Here is a 22,769-nt window from a genome sequence, read left to right as displayed (position 1 = left end):
CTCCTTGGATACCCCAGGGTTGTCTCCCAACTCAAGGTCCTTAGCTTTACCTTATCTGCCGAGTCCCGTTTGCCATGTAAAGTGACGCTGTGAGGGTCTGGGGTTTCAGGTCATCAGCCTCACTGGGGCCACTCTCCTGCCCCCAAAGGCGGTGGCTTCCATGTTCCTTGCTGTCCTCCTTTCACTCCAGGCACCTGCTGGTCGTCGGTCTCCCCTGCATGTAGAAGCTTATTGTCTGCACTCCTCTGTGGGCAGCAAATATGCTTCCCAGCAACCTGGGTGTAGGCAGGAAATGACCAGCAGCCTCAACTTGGGGGTAAGGGAGAGAGGAATCAGGGGGCTACTTGCCAAGGTGCAGAGGAACAAGGAGGGGCTTAGCGGTACCCCGGGCTGGCCACCCTGGAGCCACGGCCACCCCGAGACCCTTGGGTGAGGAGAGAGCAATTATGTGGTGGACAGAGTCCCTGAGAGGAGGTGGCTCTTAGACACCCAGCCCACCCACGGCGACCCTGCCTGAGGGGGCTAGGAGCCCTCTCCTGCCCTCAGCCTCCTCCCACCTCCCATGGCTCCTGCCTGGCCTGCCATCAGCCAGCCCCAGCCACAGAGCTGGGAGAAGAGAGCTCATGGATGGAGAGCCCGGACAGTCGTGCCGATGGGTCCAGAAGGGCAGGCATGAACACAGGGATGCAAGTCTCAACCGTTAACAGCATCTTTGCTTACAGAGAAAATTTTAATTTTGTTCTATAGTATTTTTTCCTTTTTTTAAAAAAAAGATTTTTATTTATTTATTTATGTGACAGAGAGCACAAGTAGTGGGAGCGGCAGGTAGAGAGAGAGGAGGAAGCAGGCTCCCCACTGAGCAGAGAGCCTGATGCGGGGCTCGATCCCAGGACCTGGGATCATGACCTGACCCGAAGGCAGATGCTTAACTGACTGAGCCACCCAGACTTCCTAGTTAGATGATCTCCTTTATGGTTTTTTTTTTTTCCTTTTTTAAATAGGAAAATTTCCCCAACCTAAGAACATCGAGATCTTTTTTTTTTTAATTGCATGTGTGTGCACATGTCTATTTTAATTACGGTAACATACATATACAATTTACCATCTCAGCCACTGTAAACACTGTGGGGCAGCCATCACCCCCATCCACCCCCAGAACTTTGTCATCTCCCTGAACCAAAACTCTGTCCCCACTTAACCGCTAACTCCGCATCCCCCCCTCCTTCCCTACCTCTCTGCTCCCCTTTCTATCTCAGAGGACCTGATCCGTTTCAGGACGGCATACAAATGGAATCACACAGGATTTGTTCTGTTGTGCCTTCCTTATCTCACTTTGCATAAAGTCCTCTGATTCGTCCGTGGTGGAGCAGGTGTCGGAATTGTCCTTCTTTTTAAAGGCTGAATAATATTTCGTGGTATGGACTGACCACATTTTGTTTACCCATTTATGCATCCGTGGACACTTGGGTGGCTTCGGTCTTTTGGCTATTGTGAATAGCGCTGCTAGGAACCTGGGTCTGGAAATACATATTTAAGACCCCGCTTTTCGTTCTTTTGAGTATGTGCCCGGAAGTAGAGCTGGTGGACCACATTTTACATCATTTTTGTGGCACCCCCATACTGTTTCCCAGCGTGGCTGCACGGCGATAGTCCAGCAACAGTGTACGAGGGCTCTGATTTCTCTGACCCTCTCTACACCCAACGCTTGTTACTTTCAGCTTTTTTTTTTTCATAGTAGCGATCTTAATAGACGTGATGTGCTATCTCAATGCGGGATAGAGATACTTTTTTACTAGTCTTCTAAAGTTGTAACAGTTTGCATTTCACTTCAAGTCTTTATCCCACTGGCAATTTCTCTGTCTCTGTCTGTCTGTCTGTCTGTCTGTCTCTGTGTGTGTGTGTGTGTGTGTGTGTGTGTGTGAATGACAGGGATACAGTGTAATTTCCTCCCCACTGGTGTTTACAGCCCCCTGATTGCTGACACCCCTTCATTATCTATGGTGTCCAGACACAGGCAGGAGCTTCTCCCTGGGCTCTCTGCTCTGTTCTGGGGTCTGTTTGTCTATCCTGGGTTGTTCCCTGATTTTTTGATTATTACTTTGTAAATGACTCTATTCCCTCACCCTGGCTACGATTTTTCCCAAAGACAGGATGACGTAGCCCACTCCCGCGGTGTGACTTTGGCGCGTCTTCCATTGCATGGTGGGAGGCTGGGTCCCTTTCCCTCCAGCAGGCAGACAGATTTCTGTGACAACCTGGACAGAGTTTGCAGAGTGATGCCATGTAACTTCATAAGTTGTAACAGGGCCACGCAGTTCTGCCTTACTCTGTTGGGATGTGCGCCTTTGGATCCCAGTTGCCTAATAAGATGAAACCCAGGTGACAGGGAGGGACCCCAGGTAGGCATCTTAGTCACAGTTCTGGGAAGTCCTCAGCTGGCGGCTGGCCACTGTCAACAGAAATAAGAGTAAGGAAGCTTTTGATTTGCCCCAGCCCCAGCTCCCATCTGGCTGTAATGGTCTGAAAGACCCTGGGCGAGACCGCGGAGCAGAGCTAACTCAGCCTCCAGACCTACGAGAATGAGGGAATGTTATTGCCTTAAGCCATTAGGTGTTGGGGTGACCCTGTGCACGAGGGAAGCACTGGCCTTATTTTTCTCGCAGCGTTTTTTAGGATTCAAAATTGATTTGTCGACTCTTACCACCCAAAGCTTATGTGTTTCTGATTGTTGTCCCCCAACTGGAGTGTGTACTCTGTTTGGGCAGGACTTTACTGGTTCTCTTCCTGGGGAGCGGGATCATGGCTGGCTCATTTATGATCTGGAATAAATATTTGTCAAAGGAATGAATGGATGCTCAATGTGTCCTCCCATTCTTTCTTCTCCAAAAATTCTCTGGCCAATCCTGGTCCTTGTCTTTCATGTGGATGCTGGGATAAGCTCCAGGACCCTTTTGGGGTTTTGTGTGGAGTCCTGCTGGGTTTACAGACAAATCTGGGAAGAACAAAAGCATGCCAACTCTTGCACCCAAATAGAACTTTTCCGGAGGCGAACCTTCCCTGGAACCCAGTGCATAAGGAGGTCCTTTGTGGTTTCTCGTTCTGCAGGATCGGAGGAGGATGGGTCCCCGCGGCAGACTGCTGTGCAAATGGCAAACACAGGTGGCCAGTGGGTTGGAGAGCTCTTGACTGCTTACACTGAGAAAGTGGTCATGGGGATTCGGGGAGCTCAGGCAGCCCCAGAGCAGTGTGACTGGGTCCAGGGGTGGAGGCGAGGGGAAGAGGCTCAGGCCAGGAAGGGCAGGGCTGTGGCTGGGACAGGGCTGGGGACCAGTATCTTCCTTCAGGTGCTCCAGCCACAAGTAGGGACAGCTACCCTAGACAGAGGCTTGACCCTTACCTTCCCTGCTCCCAGGCACGTTCCTGCCTCTCCTCAGAGCCTTCAAGGTAAGCGCCAGATCCACATACGGCCTTCTAGCCTCACCTCTCATCCCCGCCTGCCCCCTCTGGGGCCCCATGGACTTGACTGCCGTTGCCCAAACCTGCCAGGATGTTTTTGCTGCCAAGGCTCCACACACGTAATTCTTTCCACCCCTGAGGCTCTTCCCACCTGAGCTTCTAATCCTTCATGATACACCTCCTCCAGGAAGCCCTCCCTTGGGTTACCCAAATCCCGGGCTTCCTGCCTTGTTAGTTTCTGTCTCTCCGACCAGCTCAGTCATGATGTTGGGATAGGACCAGTTCTCCCCGGTGCTTCGTACAGGCCTGGGGGGTACCCCAGTGAGGGTCTGGAGTGTGAAGGTGTGTACGTCTCACCATGCTCACACACTCGTTCACACACTAACACACACCTGCACTGTATCTCTGACTGAACGCTGCGCTGGGCCATTTCTTGGCCTCTACTTGTGTACCCTCCTCTTCCTGGCACCTTCTTCTAGCCATCGCTCTATCCCCTGACTCTGCCTCTGGCCACAGGCTGCCTGAGTCTGCCGAGTCTTTGGGCACTGAGATGGTGAGCATCCACCTGCCGTCTTCACAGCCCCCAGCCCAGGCATGCGAAGGGCCAGCAAGGGGTCGGGTGTCCTATAAGGAGCCAAGTGCAGTGGGGAGAGCCAAAGGCATGGCTTTGGAGGTGGAAGGCATGTATCCTGGGGACACTCGCTAACACCATGGAGTTTAGTCTCCTCCCAGGAGAACCGGGAGCACCATAGCGTGGCCTCTCTGCCACCCACGGAAGGAGCTGCCCCCGCTCCCCAGACTCACGTATGAGCGAGCAGGCTACGTGCAAGTCTGGACTGCTGGTTGGGGAGGCTTCCTAGGTGAGCATCCTGGGCCAGTGTCCAGCGCCCCTCCCTTGAAGGACCCTGCACTTGGTTGAATGTTTTGCTGCCACTGTCTTGAAATTCCGAATAATTTCTGTCTTGCATTGTGTTTTGTAAGTGCTGCTGGGTGGGACCCTGGAGGATGCGCTTGAGCGGAGTGGGGAGGGGGGCGTGGACGTCCCCGTTCTCTGCTGTTCCTCATTTGCGATGCCCCGGGAGCATGGAGGTCAGTGACCCCACAGCACGCGCCAGCTCCGTGAGACTCAGAGCGAGTCAAGGTGTATGTGTGTTGGAAGGTGGGAGCCACAGGCGCCCAGAGGGATGGCACGGTGGAAAGCGAACGATTGGGCTCCCCGCGGCTCCTTTTCTTGCCCTGTGTCCTTTCTTGTTGGCCAACTGATGGCCGAGAACTTGGGCAAAGTGTGCCCGCACCAAGAAGGGAGCTAAAAACAGGTGAGTCAACTTCATGTAGCGTCTGCCTTTTCCTGGTGAGGATGAAAGGCGCGTGCAGGGACCCGTGTGAAAGGCAAAGTTGCAATGTCGGTTCCGCGTGTGACTTCAAGGCTCTTTCACCTGCATCGGAAGCTGGAGAAGCGAAGGGTAACTAACCTCCGTGCTGCCGATCTGTGGTGGCTTTTTCTGCATCAGCGTGACTCGGCCATGGGGTGTCCAGATATTTGGTCAAACATTATTCTGGGTGTGTCTGTGAGGGTGTTTCGAGATGGGATGAACATTTGCAGTAGACTGCGTGAAGTTGGCCATCCTGCCTGATGTGGGTGGGCCTCATCTGATCAGTTGAGGGCCTGGATAGAACAAAAGGCGCTGCCCCCTCCATCTGACTGCCTTGGGGCTGGGCCATTGGTGTTCTGCCTTCAGACTCAGACTCGTACTGGAGCCTCCACTGCGGGCACTCCCAAGTCTCAGGCCTTTGCACTTGGACTAAAACTTACATTAGCGGTTCTCTGGGGTCTCTGACTTACCAGCTGCAAATCCTAGGCTTCTCAGCCTCCATCATCACGTGAACCCCTTCCTTAAAGTAAATCTCTCTCCTGCTGGCTCTGTTTCTCGAGAAGACCCAGACTAATACATAATCGAAGCTGTTAATTTTTCTTTGTTTATAATGCCATTAAATAGGAATGAAACAAGTTGAGGTACCATGAAAGAAAGGAAGAAGCTGCATATTTTATGCCCTTAATGGTGCTTTCCCCTATACTTGAACAAGGGGCCCTGCATTTTTATTTTGCTTTGGGCCCTACAAATCATTGGCTGGCAGGGCTGGTGGTCATTCCTCCTTGGCTCTGGGTCACGAGAGGCAGTCTCAGGAGAGTTGGGGGCCTCTGTCTGGCCATAGGGGAAGAGGGAACAGAGAGTCCCAGAGGCTTTGGGTTTATCTATCCCATGCTTTGAGGCCCTTTGACCTCTGAGGTTCCCACTAACAGAGCCTCAGAGAGGTTGCACTTTGCCCCCCATCCAAGCTTAGGATGATCAAATTTAAAACAAAGAAACAACCCAAAATGTCCAATTAAATTTGAATTTCAATTAAACAATGAATTAAAAAAAACTATTAAAAGTATAAGTATATCCCATGTAATATTTAGGACATACTTATACTAAAAAATTTGTTGCTTACCTAAAATTCAAATATAATCGGGTACCTTGTTTTTTTTTTTTTTTTCAGCAACCTTACTCCTTTTTTTCCCCCTCCCAAATGTCTCTCATACCAGCCCTGTCCCCCAAAACTCCCACCACCCATCCCCGAACCTGGCTCTGAGCTCACCACCTCCAGCCAGGTCCTCTATCTGCTCTGGCCTCCCCACCTTCAGGTTTCTACTTGCCACAGCCACTGTTTTTGCTGTTTTTAGTTTTATTTTTTCTGTTATAAGAGCAATACACATTCACTACAGAAAAATCACAGGCTACAGACAAGCAACAAGAAGAAAGTAAGAAAACACTCATAATCCCACCCACACAGAGACAGCTACTGTGAATTCCTCGGGGTAGATTTTTCTAGAGCTGCCTGTGTGTGTGTCTTTGCAGATATTTAAAAAAGAGCACACACGCTCACTGCCCAACTCAGACCCGCTGTCCTGTAAGCTGCATTTTCATGTAACTACAGAGGGAGGGACGGGTCTGGGTCGGGGAGATCTCTAGCGCCCTGACTCTTTCTGGCCACTCGGGGGATGCAGGGCAGCCTGGTGTTAACCCCCCAAGCACTGGGGTAAGAGGGGCCTGTGGTCAAAGCCACTTTCTCGTCTGTGGCCTGTATCGGTTTGCTAAGGTTACCGTGACAAATGATTGCACACGCTGAAACAACAGAATATTTCTCACACGTCTGGAGGCTGCAGATCTGAGACGCAGGTGTCGGTGGGGCGAGTTTCTCCTGAGGCCTCTCTCTTTGGCATGTAGACAGCCGCCTTCTCCCTGTGTCCTCACATGGCCGTCCCTCTGTGCGTCTGGGTCCTCATCTCCACTTCTTTTAAGGACACCGGTCATACTGGATCAAGGCCTGCCCCAATGACCTCATCCTAACTCAAGCTCTTTAAAGATCGGATCTCCAAATAAGGTCACATTTGGAGGTACTAGGGACTTCAACATTCAGATTTGGGGGAAGGACCCAATTCAGCCCGAAACACCTTGGCCCAGCCATCTGTGACCATGCCAAGCCTCAGTTTGTGTATCAGTGAAATGAGGCTAATTATTGTGCTTATCTAAGAGGGTTGTTAGGGTGAACGAATTGAACAATCCAGATACAGCCCTTTGCCCAGGGCCTGGCCCCTCAAGCGAGCATTCAGATATCATTTCTCACTATCCCACTTGTGGGTCACCCCGGGGTTTGGGACATCACTTCTCTGCAGAGGGGTGTCTGCACGGCATGAGGCAGAGGCCATGGTCACCTGGTACCTCCCTCCCTCTGTGCCCAATAGTCTGATCACCTTCTGCAGGTGGATGCCTAGAGAACAGTTGCTGGGTCAAGGGCAGATGGCAGCCTGACTCCCGCAGGTGCACCTGGACGCCCTGTCAGTGGAGGATGGACGGCAGGCCCACCCATGTGTCTGCTGCCCCTTCCCCTCTCCCTCTGACTTCCCTGCTTTCTTGTCTGAGGTTCCCATTCCTAGGGCTCGGCAGAGACCCCACGCTGTGGCCTAAGCTCCCACGGTGGCCCCAACCCTCCTCACTGGCCCCCCTCCTCCACCGCGACCCCCTCTGCTTTAAAGCCACAAGGTGGCTTCCTGTTCCCTGAACACAACTTGTCCTTCTTGGCCTCCACGCACTTTGCACCAAGGATGTCCTTCCCTCTGTCTTTGGAGAGGAGACACTTGTGGCTTCAAGGGACAAATGAGACCCTCTTTATGGACACTTCTAGTGCCCTCCTCCCTCCCTGAACCAGTTGCTGAGCTGACTGTGGACCTAAGAAACACTAATGATGGGGATGATGGGCATGGTAATGAAGGAACAATGGGGGCGCCTGGGCGCCTCCGTCGGTTAAGCGCCTGACTCTTGCTTTCACCTCAGGGTACGATCGTAGGGTTGTGAGATCGAGCCCCCTTCTCCCCCAGGGCTCCGTGCTCGGTGCACAGTCTGCTTAAGATTCTCTGTCCCTCCCCCTCTGCCCTCCCCCACCATGTTCTCTCTCACTTTTAAATAAATAAATCTTAAAAAAAAAAACCCAAACCCAGTAAGAACAATGTCTGTCTCAGCCTCTCATCCTCACGGATCCAGCCTTCCTTGAGGGCAGAGTGTCTCCTGAGGCAGGGACCTCCCACGGGTCTGGCCCAAGTTACCCTGCAGGCACAGAGCTGCTTGGACCTGATGTATGGATGGGTAAAGGGTGCCGGGTAGGGACTGGCAGGAGAAAGGTGTGTGGGGGTGGCGGGGGCGGCCATCAAGCACTGTGCATCGTGATCCTGATTATGGAACCTATATCTGGGAATGTACTCATATACCATTGTCAGTAGGCGAAGGAGAGTCTGGAAGGAAACACCCGACAGTTCACAGGGGCTATCCCTGATGAATGGGAACTTTGCGGCGTTGGCTTTCAACATCTCTCAACATTTCTGATCCCTCCTTCAGGGGAGAAATACATTTCATGTCAGCCACCTTGTACACACACACACACACACACACACACACACACACACCCCTGAAACAGAAGTTTCAGGAAACCCTATCAGCCTGGGTGAAAGGTATGCTGGTGGTTACATTGTATTCCTCTATCTCAGTTCTTACAAAACGCTTCGCTTGATTTGCTAAGTTGATTTCACGACCCACTGCTGGGTCCTGACTTGCAGTTTGAAAAATCCTGCTCTAAGTGAAGCTTATTCGTTCTCGTCCCCCTTCTTCTGTATTTAAAATTTACTACTGAGAATGGACTTATGTATTAGCTTCACATTTTTCACTTAAAAATAAAGAAGAGACAGCACGGGGAAGACACAAAATAATAAAATCAAGTCGAATTTCTGGAAGGCAGTTATGCAAGATCTGGCAAACCAGACATCTTTCAAGGTGTGCGTGTGTTTTGACCGGGCGATTTCCCCTGTAAGGAATGTTCCAGTGAGGTAAAGGGGCAGGGGGCTGCGTGCACCCGCTGCTCCCTGCCATTTTGTTTATAATAATGAAACCTGCCTCACACCCCAAGCCCCCTGGAGCCATCCCTGGCTGTCCCTTTGCTGGTGGGGCAGTGGTTTCATTCCAGACTTATTTATTGAAATGGAAAGAGGGTACCAGGAGTCAAAAATTAATGTCAGGCTACAATAATCCCGCTCTTGTTATTAAAATATGTATTTACAAATGTGGGGGGGGGGTAGGGAGAGGCATGTTTGAAAGTGCTCACACCCTGAGGTTACCTTGGGTTGGTTTTATTTTCTCCTGATTCTGAGTTTTCCTCGATGAGCACGCACTATTTTTGTAAGAAGGAGAGCTTTTAAAGGAAGAGAGAGAAGAAAAGAAAGGCAAGGAAGACAGGAGGGAAAAGGAAGAGAGAAAGGGGAAGATGAAGGGGACGAAAGGAGAGTGGGAGGGAGAAGAGAAAGAAGAAAAGTGTGTGTGGGGGGGGCGTGTGTGTGTTGGAAGCCCCCTGGATGGGGAGCCAGCCGGCCGCGTGGGCAGTGGCAGGAGCTCAGGCAGGTCCGAGCGTCCAGTGCTCCGAGTTTCGGTCCTGGAAGCCAGACAGGGCCGGGTGCGCGGGCGGGCAGCAGGCTCCGCCGGGAAGGGAGGTCGCACAGCGCGTCCAGCAAGACCCCCAATAGGCGCGCCCAGACGAGGCGCGGCCGCAGCAGGCTGTGGGGTCCGGCGGCGGCTGCGGGTGCTCCCGGGTCGCCCTCCGTTGCCTCCGGGCCACTAAATCCCACCCCGGCCAGCGCCTGCAGCGCCTGCCAGAGCTCAGGGTAGGCCCTCCCCGGCGCCCAGTGCGACTGGTTCAGGTTTCTTCCTGGGGGTTTTGGGGTGAGAAGCAGCGCGCGGTGGGGGTGGGGGAGGGGAGGAGATGCAGAAATACCATCTGTGCCAATTTTTTCTTAAAAGTTTTTTTTTTTTTAAATTTAAATACTTTTAAAGCAAAAAAAAAAAAAAAAAATCCCAGCTCAGGGTGTCAGTTCCAAAAACTTTTCAGAATTGGAGGCGGCGTTGGTGGAGCAGGGGCCTCTCTTCACCCTCCTGCTGCATCCCCCCTCACCCCTGCAGAACCCCCTCTCACTTGCGCGCTGCTCACACCAGGCGGTCACTAGCACTCCTTCCTTCCATCCCGAGACCCGGACGGTCCTGGATTCCCGGGCGGGAGAAGTTCGGCTGCCCCGCTTGCCCCACTGGCGACCTGCAGACTCCCGCCTCCGCCCTTTCTTCTGCGCACCCCCCCCCCCCTCGGTTCCGCTCCAGGTGTCGCTAGCAGAGGGGGGTGGGGGCCGCGCTAATGCCGCGCTGCCAGCGCCACCCTCCCCCAGGGAGCAGCCGGGGACCCGGTGAGGGCCGGGATTGCGCGGGAGCGCCCGGCCCGGACTGCGGACGCAGGGGCGGTGCCAAACGCCAAGGCCCCCTGCCCACCAGCCCCCGTCCCGGCCACAGGCGTCCCCCTCTTCCCGGTCTCTGTCCTCTCCTCCATCTCGCTCCCCTTCTCCACTTCCCAGTACCGAGCGCGTCGCGGGTGGTGGTGGCGAGGTCTGGCTCGAACTTGGGGAAGCGAAGGAGGCGCAGGAGGAGGGGGTGTCCTGGGCAGGGGGCTCACCCCGCTCCGCCCCCGCCCCGCCGTAGGTGTTGCTGCTGGAGTGGTGGCGCCGCCCGCCCGCCCTTCCCCGTCTCCCCTCCCTCCGCCATCGTGCTCTTCGCTAGTCGCACCTCCCGTGGACCCCCGCAGCCAGGCGGGGACTGCAGGGGAGGGAGAGACGATTCTGCAGGTGCGGGAAGGGGGCTAAGGGAGGAGCGGGATGCGGGAACCGGCGAGGGAGGAGCCGGGTGCGGGAAGCGGGCCAGGGAGGAGCCAGGTGTGCGGAGGCGCCCGCGGTGGTCGGGAGCGCGGCCCTGGAGTGTCCGTAGCCCCCCCGTCCTCCACGCCGCCCCTCCCCCACCCCGCGGGCCGGTCGGAGAAGTTAGACGGGCGGCTGCAGGGGCAGCTGCGGTCGCGCGTGAGCGCAAGCGCGCGCGGCGGCAAGTGAGGACCCCCTCGCCTCTCCCGCCTCCTTCCAGGACCCCTCCCGGCTCGGCTTCTCGGTTTCTCTGCCGACCCCACACACTCCACCGTGGGTGTGCGCGTGCGTGTGCACACTCCTGGGCACCCGCGCCGTCCCCCTTACATATTCCTTGCCCTCCCGCGCCCCTGCCGGCGCCGGCTCCTTCCAGCCACCCTTCCCCCCAGGGTCACTATGGGGACGCGAGGGAGAGATTTGTGTTTAATGCCTGCCGCTATTCAGAGGAAAGAAAAAAAAAAAAATAAAGGGACCAAAGGCAACGCGAAAGCAGTTTACTTCAAGCTTTTATTATTGTAGCGTAAAAGAAGTTTATGTACAGAGAGTATTTCCAGCAAAACACTCAAAAATGGCCTTCGAATCAGGGGCCTCCCACTTCCTGGCCCCACAGCCGGCAGCTCTGGCCAGGAGACCCCTAGCTCGGGGTCTCCATGCGCTCCCCTCCTCTCTTTTCCCGCGGACTCCTCCACCCACTCCCCGTTTCCCAGGAGTCCCAGCCTCTTCCTTCTCCCTGGGGCGCTGCGAACCTCGCCAGTGCCTCTCCAGCCGGCTTCCCGGCACCCCCAGCCCCCCTCTTGCACCCCCTGTGTGGCGCTTTCCTCTCGGAAACCCAGAGTATTTCCCCTCCCTCATTTCAGGCGCTGCTGCGAGCCCTCTGCAATTCAGAACCAGCTCGTGGTCAAGACCAGTTAGAGACAGCTCGTCATCAGCAGTGGGGCTCCTGAGCACCCAAAATAAGGGGGGGGGGACCCTGGCCACCCTTCCCCACCCCAAGCCCCCACTCCCAACTCAGGGACAAGAAATAGACTCAAAAGCAGCAGAGCGCCCCCTCCCTGCCAATGACAGGTGTGGTGCCAGGCGCCTAGGGCGAGCGGCAGACGCTGCTGGCAGGCCAGAGACTCTCGGCGAGGGCTGCTGCACCTGGCTGAAGGCACAGTGGCTCTTCTCTCTGGGGAGGGGCTGTGAGAGGCAGGGGCCTCCGCGAGGACGAGTGGGGGAGGGGAGGACCCAGGCAAAGGTGGCATCCACACTCAGAAGGGGGAATTCGAGTCAGCCAGGCGGGTGCAGGTGAGGGACAGTCACAGCATCAGAGTCCGGGGAGGCGAGGGAGAATTTTCAGGTGCTTTGGCTGGGGTCGCTGACCCAGCCAGCGATCCCTGGCTCAGCACAGCTGTGTCATGGGGCCCTCTGCACACCCGACTTGTTTGGGGGGCATTTGCACATGGGCTTCGAAGGCTCGAAGGCATGGCCTGCCAAGTTCAGCCAAGTGGCCCATGGTTGTTTACACTCGGCGGGGCTGAGCGCCGCGCAGCTGCTCCTCATAGTGCTCCAGCCAGGTGCGCAGCTCAGACACCTGGTAGCCGTCGGGGCCGCGGCCACCCTGGTACATAATGGTGCCATTCTGGATTACGTAGAGGCGCTCGAAGTAGGCCCCATAGGCCGAGCTGCTGGAGTTGGCCATGGTGTCCAGGACAAGGGAGCAGCTGGGCGCCCCTTGCTGCAATACTTGGGCGGCGCTGACCCGGTCCTCCAGGCTTCGGTGCTGTGGGATACTGTAGGGGGAGTCCGTGGTGACCCAGCCATCCGAGGGGTGGGCCTCCTCGATGTAGATGATGAGGAAGTCGACGTCGCGCTGGTACTTGGTGACCAGGCGGTGGAAGGCGCTCATGCGCGCCATGAACGGTGGTCAGGTGCAGCTGCCAAAATTGAGAACCAGCGGGCGGTTCCCTCTGGCGTAGTCAAGGATGTGCTGGTTCTGGAAGCCGTGGGGCAGGACCACCTCGGAGTTGGGCGCTGGACCGCCCTCATACGCCTGCTTGAAGAAATCCAACTTCTGGCCGTGCCAAACGGCCTTCAGCGACGCCAAGGTGCACAGGCGGTTGTCATCGGACACGCAGACAGGCGGGTCGTCGGGGGGCACCTCCTCGCCGTCACTGTCGAGCTCCACGGCAGGTTCGGGCTGACCCCGGCGGCGGCGGCCCAGGAAATGCTTGCGGATGCACAGGAAGTCCAGGAGCCAGAGCATGAAGGCCGTGCCGAGGAAGCGCGGGAAGAGCACGAGGCACGAGGCCGTCTGGGCGCAGAGCCTCAAGGAGTGAAGCAGCAGGGAGCGGAGCATGGTGGCTGCAGCCCCCGAAGCCCCCTGGGACCCGCTACCTTCACCCACCACCAACCTCGGGGTGGCCTGGCGCGGCATCTGGGCTTTGGCTGTGCGGGGAGCTCGATTTATAGCCGAGGCTTCAATTGGCGGGAGACTCCACCTCCGGCCCGGGCCCGCCCCCTTGCAACTTGAGCCCGGAGGGATCACCCAGCGGCGTGGCCAATGCCTTAGAAATCTAGGGCCGAGGGCGGGCGCAGGCGGCCGGGAAGAGGAGGGGGGGGCGCGGAGCTGCCCGGCCAGGGGCCGGCGGGGGCGGGGCCGGGCCCCCGAAGCGCGCTCTCGGGGACGGGGGACCCCGGTCGCTGCTGCCACCCGGGACGGGGAGCTGGACCAGGGACCCAGGCGTCCGCCTGGGAGATCCTCCGGCGCCGGCTGGCGCGAGCGCTGCGCGCGGCCTCGGTCCTGGAGGCCCGCCTCCGGCCCGCGCCCCTCTCGCCGCGCACCTGAGCGGAGCTCCCCGGCGGCCGCCGCGCCGCGCCGGAGCTCCGGTTCGCTTCCCGCGCGCCGCCGCCAACGCCGCCCCCGCCGCTGCTGCTCGTGCGGGGCCGCTGCCCAGGTGCCGCGGGAGCCCGGGTCCGCGGCCGCCGCTCTGCCGGCCCCGGCTCCCGCCCCGCCGGGGACGCGGACCCGCGAGGAGGCAACTTTGGGCCCCCGCCGCCTTCCCCGTTCGCCCGCGGGCGCCGCTCGCCTCCCGGAGCCCGCCCGCCCGCTCGCCTCCCGCGCGCGCTCACACTCGCGCCTCGCACACGGCCGCCCCCCGCACCGCCCCGCCACGCACACCGCGCTCGGCGCCCCCCGCCGCTGCCCCGGACCGCCGCGCGCCGTCCCGGCCGCGCCCGCCCCGTCCCATCTCGTCCCCGCTCGGCGCCGCTCTTCTCGGGTCAGCGGCCTCCGGGGCGCCGCGGGGAGGTGCGGAGGGCAGGGCCCGAGGGTCGCTTAGCGCCCGGCGCCGGAGACGGGGAGGGCTGGGGAAAGCGGCGCCGGGCCTGCGCTCCAGCCGGTCCGGGAGCGCTTCGGGCGCGGGGCGCCGCGGGCGCGGGGCGCGGGGCAGCGGGCGCGGGGCGGCGGCGGCCCCGGCGGCTCTCCCACTAGGGGTAGCTGTTGCCTGAACGCCGAAGCGCTCCCCTCTCGCCGCTCTCCTCGCCCGGCGCAGCCCCGGCCGCTGGGCGCACCCGTCCCGTGCGTCCCCGGACGTTGCTCTCTGCCCCGGGAACGTCGAGACTGGAGCGCCCGAGCTGAGCCACCTTCGCCGACCCCGAGCGCGGCAGCTCGACTCACCGTGGAGGCGCCCGGACGCGTAAAGTGCGTACTTTCAACCGAGAATGTGTGTTGAGGCTTTTAGGGGTGCGGGGCAACTCCCCAACTCCGTGGGGCCCTCGTCCACCCGGCCGCCGAGTCAGCGACCTTCTGATTCCTCGCTGCGTCCGGCGCCGGGCCGGCGACTCGTGCTCAGGGGCGGCGGGGCGGGGAAGTGCCCTGACCTGGGGTCCCCGAAGCTGGGAGCAAGCCCCGCTTCGCCTTGGTCCGCCTTGCCCTTCGGGGTGAGGCCCGGGCCCAGTCGCAAGCGATTTGTACCGGGTCTGGGCAGCGGAGCCTCCTGGTACGCCCTCGCAGGGGCCGGGACTTCTCTGGGGCGGCGGTGGCCGAGTGCCGGGGCCACCGCCGCCTGCGCCCCGTGCGCTGCGCGCCTCGGGACCAGCTCCTAACTTCTTCCCGGGACAGAGACAGCTCTCGCGCCGGTGGCCGAGGTGGGAGCTCGCTCGCTGGGCTGCATAGGGCGAGGGCGAATCGCTCCCGGTGGCGGCGGCGACGGTGGCGAGGGCGACAGTGAGGGAACGAGGCTGGAGAAGTCAACTGCCGGGCAAGGATCCCCCACCCGGGAGCCAGCGAGACCCCGCGGGCGCGGGGGTAGATGCCCCGCCTCGGGCGGAGGTCCTCCTCTCCGGCTTTCGCGACCCTAGTGGGCCCCTTTGCCGCTTAAGTTTCCCGCTGGACCAGTGGCTCCAGCAGGTCAAGACCCAGAGAGGAAGGTGGGGGGCACTTGAATGTAGCCCCCTTTCTCTTTCCCCCAGCCTGGCCATTTCTCTGCTGTCGGCTCAGGGATTTGGGGCTGCACAGTCCGGGATCTCCCCGCCTGGAGGAAAGCCAGCCTGGTCCCAGCCTTTCTCAGCCTCCTGGCAGTGCCCCTCACCCCGCTGGGTAGGGGTCCTTCAGGAAGGGTTAGGGAATTCTCCCTGAGCCAAACCTGACTGGGGGGGGGGGGGGAGACCTGTCCAACTTGTCTGCCCCCCCCCCCACTTCTCCAGGGCACCTCTGAGTTGGCATTGTTTCCTTTCTTTTCGTTGCTCCCCTCTCGGTGGTATGTGGGGAGAGAAGCCTCCTGCTTGGCAAGTGTCTGAGAGGGGGTTTGGCGGTCTGGGGTGCCCCTCCTGGGCAGGGGCAAGGGGAATGCCAGCTTTGGTTGGCAAAACTTTCAGGCCCCTATTCCTTGGTTTCTTTGGGGGGGCGGGTGCCAGTCTAGGACCTGTGCCCTGCTCCCACCCAGGCAGAAGCTGGGACAGGGCCATGGGGCAGCCCTCCCCCATCCCATATTTGAGTTTCAGACAATGAAAAGCCATTTGGGGCTGGGAGAGCCTTTTGTGCTACCTGGGTTCTGGTGGGGATGCTGCTGGTGGCTGGAGCTGGTGGGGGTTGGCAGGAGTGGGCGGGGGCACGTGGGGGCCGGGTCCTCCTCGCCTGCTCTGCCAGCTGGCCCTCCCAGCCACCCTGACCCCGCGCTGCCTCCAGCCCCAGGGAGGCTCGGGAGAGCAGCACTTGTCCCTAGGGCTGTCGCTGCTCCGGGGCTCTGCTTGTTTCTTGGGCTGACACGCTGTACTCCCTATCTCAGGGTTCCAGAACATTGGACAAGATGATCAGGCCGGTCTGGCTCCCACAGCCTCCTGTGCAGGTGAGGACAGACTCGAGGTCCATGCCTTTAGAAGTCAGGCCCAGGCATGGTGACTTTTACTCCGTTCCTTTTTTCTCCGTCTCCTAAATCCTCTCCCCTCCCCAGGAGCCTCCACTCCACCTTCCTTCCCTTTCCCCAGGGTGGAACACCAGCTTGCCTTGGACCCGGCCCTTCCTACCAACTGCTCCTCCTGTCCTGACCTGTCCTGGGGGTCAGCAGCGAGAGTCTGGGTCCAAGGCCCAGAGACCTGGCCCCGTGGGCCTGGCAGGCTGCGCGCTGGGCTCACCAGAGTGGGCGCTGGGGCTGTTCCCCAAGCCTCCAGGTATGGCTCTGCCTGTCCCCCCTTCCCGCCTGCCCTCCAGCAGGGGGCGGGCGGGGGAAGGAAAAGGAAGGACAAGTTGAACTGGGTCCATCTGGTGTCCAGGAGCAACTTGAAAGGGGGTGGGGGGAGGGGACAGGCGAAGAGGGCTTGGCTCAGCCAAGGGAGGGTTGGGTGGCCTTCTCGCTTCCCAGGCCATTCTCACAGGGCTGTCTCCCCGGGCAGGGGAGGGGCTGGGCAGCGTTTGCCCAGGCTCTGAGCCTTCCCCCACAGTGCCCTGCATGGGGGCTTGGGGGGGTGAATGGGCACAGCCTCCGTTTTTCTCCTGGTGAGCAGCTCCCAGGGACCAGGGAGATGGCTGCTGAGACTTCCCACGGAGCAGGCTGGGCAGCAGGGCAGGAGGAGGTGGGCCGGCCACGTACCGGCCCGAAGTGGTGGAGACCCAGGTGCGTGGTGTCCGAGCCTTGCCCCACCCTCGTGGTGACTCAGCTGCCAGGGCCTCAGCCTTCTGTGGCTACTGGAATTCCCAGTAGCCTTCCACGGGCCTCAGGATTCCCACGTGCTCCCTCTGTGCTCCCTCCTCCTCCACCCCTTCCCCTCTGCCTGTGCTCTGCTCGCCCCACCCCCAGAGGGAGCTGGGACCTCCCTTGTCCTCCCTGCTCTCCTGTGTCCTCGCCCCTGGGCATTCCCGCAGTGCGGAGCCTCAGGAGGGCTGGGCTGCACCTTGGGTCCCCACCTGTCCCTGCTGCTACTCCGGCCCTGCCTCCCCCAGGTGGGCCCAGCTGGATCCTGCCCAGGGATCTGCTCCCAGCATCCAGGAGAAGCCCAATAAACCTTCGTGAAATGAGTGAACGAGTGTGGCGTGGACTTACTGGAGACTGGTTTCCGGATAATTCCAAGGCATTTCATTCTGCCCTTTTTCCTCCTGGCGGCTGGGAACGAGGTAGGGCTTGTAGGCAGTCGGGGCCCAGGGAGGCCTTGCTGGCCACAGGGCCAGCCCATTTCCCTCCTGAGGTGAGCAGGCCATGTCGTGGGCATCCTCCCGACCTGTGCTCACACGTATCGTTTGCTTCCGGAATCACTTCTTTCCCAGCTTCCTTCCTCTGGGCTGGGCTGAACGGGGGGGGGGCGGTGGCTGGGGGTTTGCTGGTCTGTCTGCTCTTAGAAGGGTCCTTAAGACAGCGGGAGTCCACACCCCTTCCGCCCCCTGTCGGCCCCCTCCCGGGGGTGGAAGGTAGGACCGGGAGAGCTGGTCAAGCTCCCCAGGTGGCTGGGCAGGCTGGGAGCCCGGCACTGAGAGCTCTGGAGGGCCCCAGGGCCTGGATGGGCAAGGGTTTGGGTAGCATTCCGGGGTTAGAGGCCTGGGTCTCTTGGCCAAGGGGAGGAGAGAGCCCTGAAGGCGATAGCCAGGCCACCTGCTGTGTGACCTGGGCATGTCCCATCCCACCCGTCGGGTGTCACCCACGCTGCAAGGAAATTGGGAGGCTGCTTCCCAGTGCCTTCCTCCCTCCACAGCTCCTGCGTGCGGCTCTGGGGCTGTGAGACCCCCGCTGGAGGGCGGACCGCACCTCTGGCCTTGTAACTCGGCCCCGGCTTTTCTTTCGCGTGCCTGCCCTGCCACAACGCTGGGCCCTCACGTTTCAGCCCACCCCTCCTCAAACCCCGGGCACCAGTGTTCCTGCTGTGACTACGGCCCCACCCGACACCCCCCCCCCCCCCCCGGTGCTCCCTGGTGCGCGGCCAGGCCCCTCCGGGGTGGGGGAGGGGAGCAGGTGCCTGCCAAATGTCCCCTGTGGGTGCCTGGGCCCTTCCTGGGGCCAGAGGGATGCTGGGCTTCTCGACTCGGGGGCGGCCTCTCTGTGGAACCCTGGGGCAGGCTGATCTGCAGTGTCCATTTCTGACCCTCTCTGGAGCAAGGTGGGGTACGACCAGCCAGCCGAGAGACACCCCAAGTCCCTTTGCTTCTCTGAGCCTCCATTTTCTCAGCTGAGAGGGGAGCCCGAGTCATGAACGCGTTGTGTGTGTGGGACCATGCCACGTGTGTGTGTGTGTGTGGGTGTGTGTGCGTGCGCGTCTGCTCATTTGTTTTCAACCTCCGTCCAAAGTGCATTTCAAGCCTCTTGTGGGAAGCCACGGAATCCCAGGGCTATCACACGGGTGACAACGAGAGGAAGGGTCTGCTTCCCACGGGGGACACCGTGCCACCTGTGCGTCCCCCACACGGCCCCGGGATGCTACCCCGTGTTAAACCTGAGGGGTTGCGAGTCCCAGTGTCCCGAGGCTAAAATGCCCATCAGGCCGTGCCGAGCGCCCTGCCGTGCGTGTGGCCGAGCTGGTCGCCATCCCAGCGGCTCTGCTTCTCAGGCCGGGAGGTCCTTCGTCTCCGAGTCCCAGGATCGTCAGGGCGCGGACGCCCCAGGGCTGTGTGCCAGTCCCAGGGGAGGAGGCTGTGGCTGGCGGGGTGGGGAGAGAGCAGCTGGGAGGGAAGAGGGGCCCCAGGGCGGCGTGGCCAGGGCTGGTGCTGTTTGAGGCTGAGAGCGTCCTCCCGAACCCTTCGTCCTTTTGGGACTCCCACCCCCAAGTCCTGGTCCAAGCCAGGCTCTCACGGCCATTCTGGGCACACAGGGTGAGTCGAGCTGGCTGTCTGTCCCCCGGGAGCCCCCACCAAGCCTGGCCAGGGGCCGGGGGAGGGGAAGGCTGACTCAGGGAGGGGGCGCCTTGGTCTCCCTCTACACGCAGGCCCAGACGGCTCCTCATCTTCCATCAGAACTTCTGGAGTGGGCGAAGGACACAAAAGGCAGGAGAGGCTATTATGTCCCTGAGGCTCTGTCTGCATACTCCCTCTGCCACAGCCAAGCTGTGATCTCGGGCAAGTTACTGGAACTCTCTGTGCCTCCATCTCGGTCATCTGTGGAATGGGCAGACCTTTCAGCCCTACCTTGCAGAAGAGTGGTTGTGAGAAAGGTTTGGACGTGTGTGCACAGCCCCCGGGATCGAGCTGGTGCATGGGGATGCTGTCCATAATAGTGGCAGCCGGCACCGAGCCCACCACCGCCCGGCACAGTGCGCTAGTGTTAGGACCGCTCCTGGGGGTGGCGGGGAGCTCCTGCTCTGGGCCGCTCCAGGAGCCTGTGTCCCGCTTGGTCCGCTTCTTCCCCACAAAGGGGCCTGCTGAAATGCCGCCTAGATATAGCCTGGTCCATAAGTTGGGGTTTTCTCCTCACAGAAGCCCATCTCTGTGAAGCCTTTCGGCCCCCAGATCTTCCCTGTCCTCGATAATTGCGTTTGGACAGCCCTTTTAGGTTTGCACATGGCAGAGCTCAGTTCACTCCCTTGAGCTAAGAAGGAATTTACCGGCTCTAGACGGTGACAAAAGTCCGGGTGAAGCCACGCCTTCAGGCACAGCTGTGTCCAGGTGCTCAGCAGCCGGTGGTCAGGGCCCTCCCTCCCTGGCCTCTCAGCTTGCATCTCTGGGGCTTCGCTCTCAGGTGGGTTCTGCTGTGTTCTCAGGGAGTGCACAGGGCTGGAGAAGCAGCAGCCGGCTGTGTGTGACTGCTTTTCCTTTGCTGCGTCTGATGGATCTGCTGGGAGGTGGTGGCTGCCGTCTAGCTCTAGCGAGGGTAAAGTTCACCTGCACTACCGGGGTCAGGGTGCCACTGGTCATTGGGAATGGGGACCGTACGGCACCCACCAACAAGGGCCCCTTGCTTCTTCCTCCTCCAGCCACAGAAACTGGCTTCATTCAGGGACGGCATACCTGTCCCCTCCCCACTTTGCAAAATACCCGGATCAGAGTCCTCTGGTTATCTGTGTCTCCCTCGCTGACCATGCACTCCTTGAGGGCAGGCTGGGCCTGACTCACGGGTCTGCCAGGCCAGCAGGGACACAGAAAGAAAGCCGCCCCCATGCACGAGAAGCTTGAGGGAAGTCGCTGCTCCCTGCGAACCTGCCCGCAGCCCCGGTGCTCAGGGACGTCATGGGGAAGCCGTTGCAGAGCTCCACGGCAAAGCACAGGGTGCAGAGAGGTGTGAAGGAGTGCCTGCCACGGGGATGGAGCAGGACGGGAACCTGGGCCACTGCCAGCCGGTGCCCCCCGCCCCCGCCTCCAGGTGTCTGTGCCCACGCTGGACCAGAGCCAGCCTGTCAGATGGGGAAGACGGTCTTGAGGTGACGTGTTCCCCTGGGCTCTCAGGTTCTCCCTGCCCACAGCCCAGTGCTGGGGGACCCCTGGCTCCAGGGACCGGAAGAGAGGTGTATCACCTGTGGTCCCCACGGCGCTGCGGGCCCACTGATGCCCTTGACAAGTCCTTCGGGGAACCTTCTCGTCATTCTGGGTTTCTTCTGTCCTCACCTATGGGATGGGGATGAGCTTGGTGAGTTGTGAAGGAATGCCCAGGCCATGGCTTGGGGTCAGGGAGTCTTGGGGACAAAGAAAGACAGTAGAAGAGTCTGGGAGGCAGGCCTAGTCCCTGCCTCTCACATTTGCCTCTTTCCAGAAGCTTCTCCAGGCTCCCTTTAGTGGGGGTGGGGGGGTGCAGGGGTGCAGGAGTTGGGTGTGTGATCTCCTGGGACTCAGAGGACCCTAATGTTCCCTGTCGGCTGGCCTTGGGAAGAAGGGCCAGGTAAGGGTGGGGGTCCCTCTGAGCCGGGGCCCATCACCTCGCCTCCCTTCTGTGCCTGGGAGTTACTTCCTGGGTGGGGTGCTTTATCTGGAACAGGAGCCTGTTGTGGTTAAGCCCTTTGGGTTGAGGGGTGGAGGGGGACAGGCAGAAGAGCCACACGGCTCCTGCAGGAGGTCTCCATGGGGCCAGCCCACGAACATCCTCACCTACCGTCCTGTGCTGCCTAGTAGAGCCCGCTTCCTGCCCTGAAGGCTTGGGACGGAGACCAAGGGTTGCTCCTGGGGTGCTGTGGGGGACCTGGGGGTGGGGCACGGGTAGCTTGGCCTGGCTGGCCCTTCCAGGCTTAAGCCCAGGAATCACTGAGTCCACGATTCCGGAACATAGGCTCTAGGAACTCTAGGAACTGCTCCCTGAGACCCCAGGCCTGCCATAGGTCTGCACTGAGTGTGGCTGGTCAGCAGGTAGGCCTCTTTGCAGACCCCAGGGGAGGGACTGAAAGCCCAGGCAAGCCCGATCTGGCCATGGGAAGCTATGGTCAGCGACGCCTGGGAAGAGGGCAGTGACCAGGATGGGAGGGAGATGCCAGACCTCGGACCAGGACAGATTTTGAAAGGGGCGGGCCAGGAAGTGTTTGGGCAGGGGCAGTGGGAGCTGTGGGGACAAAGGCCAGAAGAAGAAGCGTGTGCGGAAGCCAAGTCCTCCCTGACTTTCTTCTTCCCTCCCCTGCTCTCCCCTCCCCCTCCCCTCGTTCTCCCTCTCCTTCCCTCCTCTCCCTCCTCCTCCTCCCCCTCATCCCCATTCACACCTGCCCCCTCCCTACCTCCTCCTTCCCTTCCCTCCTTTCTCTCCACCCTTCTCCCTCCCTCGCTCCTCTTCCTCCTCCTCCTCCCCTCTGTATCTCCTTCACACCCGCCCGCTCCCTCCCATCTTCACTCTGCAAGTGACCCCCTGTGCCCACAGCCGTGCTCCCCCAGGGCAGGCTCTGTGGGTGAGCAGAGGCTCACAGCGATGCCTGTGCTCCTTTATAGCACGAGCCTCCTGTGACCATCATGGGCCCAGCTGTCACTGAGAGAGGGACAGTCTGGCAGAGACGCCACGGAATTGCCCTGGGCACCTCGGCCAGGCAGGTGGGCTCAGCCGTCGCCTTGCTCTGGGGAGACGGGCGTGCCCCTGCCCGGCAGCCGGGCGGGCGGGAGGACAGAAGAATGCCTTCTGAGGTTGGGGCCGGAGGTCACAGGCATGTCCCGATCTCTAGGAGCAGCCCAGCTGCCCTTTGTGCCAGGATGGATAAGGTCACTGCCCCAAGACCCTGTTGGGGGCCCACTGCTGGGGCCCTGCCCTCCTGGATGGGCAGCCCAGGCTCTAGCCTGACTCGTGGTGGCCTCAGAGGGATTCTCGGGGCACCTATGTCCTCAAGAAGGGCTCTTTGGAGAGGAAAAAAGAACACATTTCAACACCTCCAGATTCTGAAAATGGATTTCTCCCAGGGAAACAGAGACTCAGAGCATGTTCTCTTCCCTGAGAGAGAGCCAGGAAAGCAGCGGGGGAGGGGTTGGGGGAGGGGAGAGAGGTCTCAGGGAGGAGGAGGAAGATCGTGGGAACCAGGGCCAGGCAGAGACCTGGATGCAAATTATGCCGGTCCCCCACTGGCTGCATGACCCAGGCACAGGACTTCACCCCTCTGAGCTCAGTTTGTCTTTCTGTTCAATGGGGTAACTCTTCCTGCT

The 22,769-nt window shown here is 59.9% G+C and overlaps 2 protein-coding genes across 2 annotated transcripts; one reads left to right on the top strand and one right to left on the bottom strand.

Annotated features, from left to right (window-relative positions):
• Positions 1-11,871: 11,871 nt before the first annotated feature.
• On the bottom strand, positions 11,872-13,190 carry DIO3 (iodothyronine deiodinase 3). Its single transcript, XM_046009763.1, has one exon. The coding sequence runs from the start codon at positions 13,188-13,190 to the stop codon at positions 12,276-12,278; it is 915 nt and encodes a 304-aa protein (XP_045865719.1). The 3' UTR covers positions 11,872-12,275.
• A 1,286-nt stretch (positions 13,191-14,476) lies between these two features.
• Positions 14,477-17,268, top strand: LOC123943692. The gene is made up of 6 exons (XM_046007902.1): positions 14,477-14,695; positions 14,743-14,829; positions 14,931-15,353; positions 16,042-16,101; positions 16,207-16,423; positions 16,757-17,268. Exons 1-6 carry the CDS (start codon positions 14,477-14,479, stop codon positions 16,783-16,785), a joined length of 1,035 nt encoding a protein of 344 aa, XP_045863858.1. The 3' UTR covers positions 16,786-17,268.
• Positions 17,269-22,769: the final 5,501 nt, after the last annotated feature.

Source organism: Meles meles, chromosome 6, assembly GCF_922984935.1.
Source record: "Meles meles chromosome 6, mMelMel3.1 paternal haplotype, whole genome shotgun sequence".
NCBI classification, from domain to species: domain Eukaryota; kingdom Metazoa; phylum Chordata; class Mammalia; order Carnivora; family Mustelidae; genus Meles; species Meles meles.
This window is presented reverse-complemented; position numbering and strand designations above follow the sequence as displayed.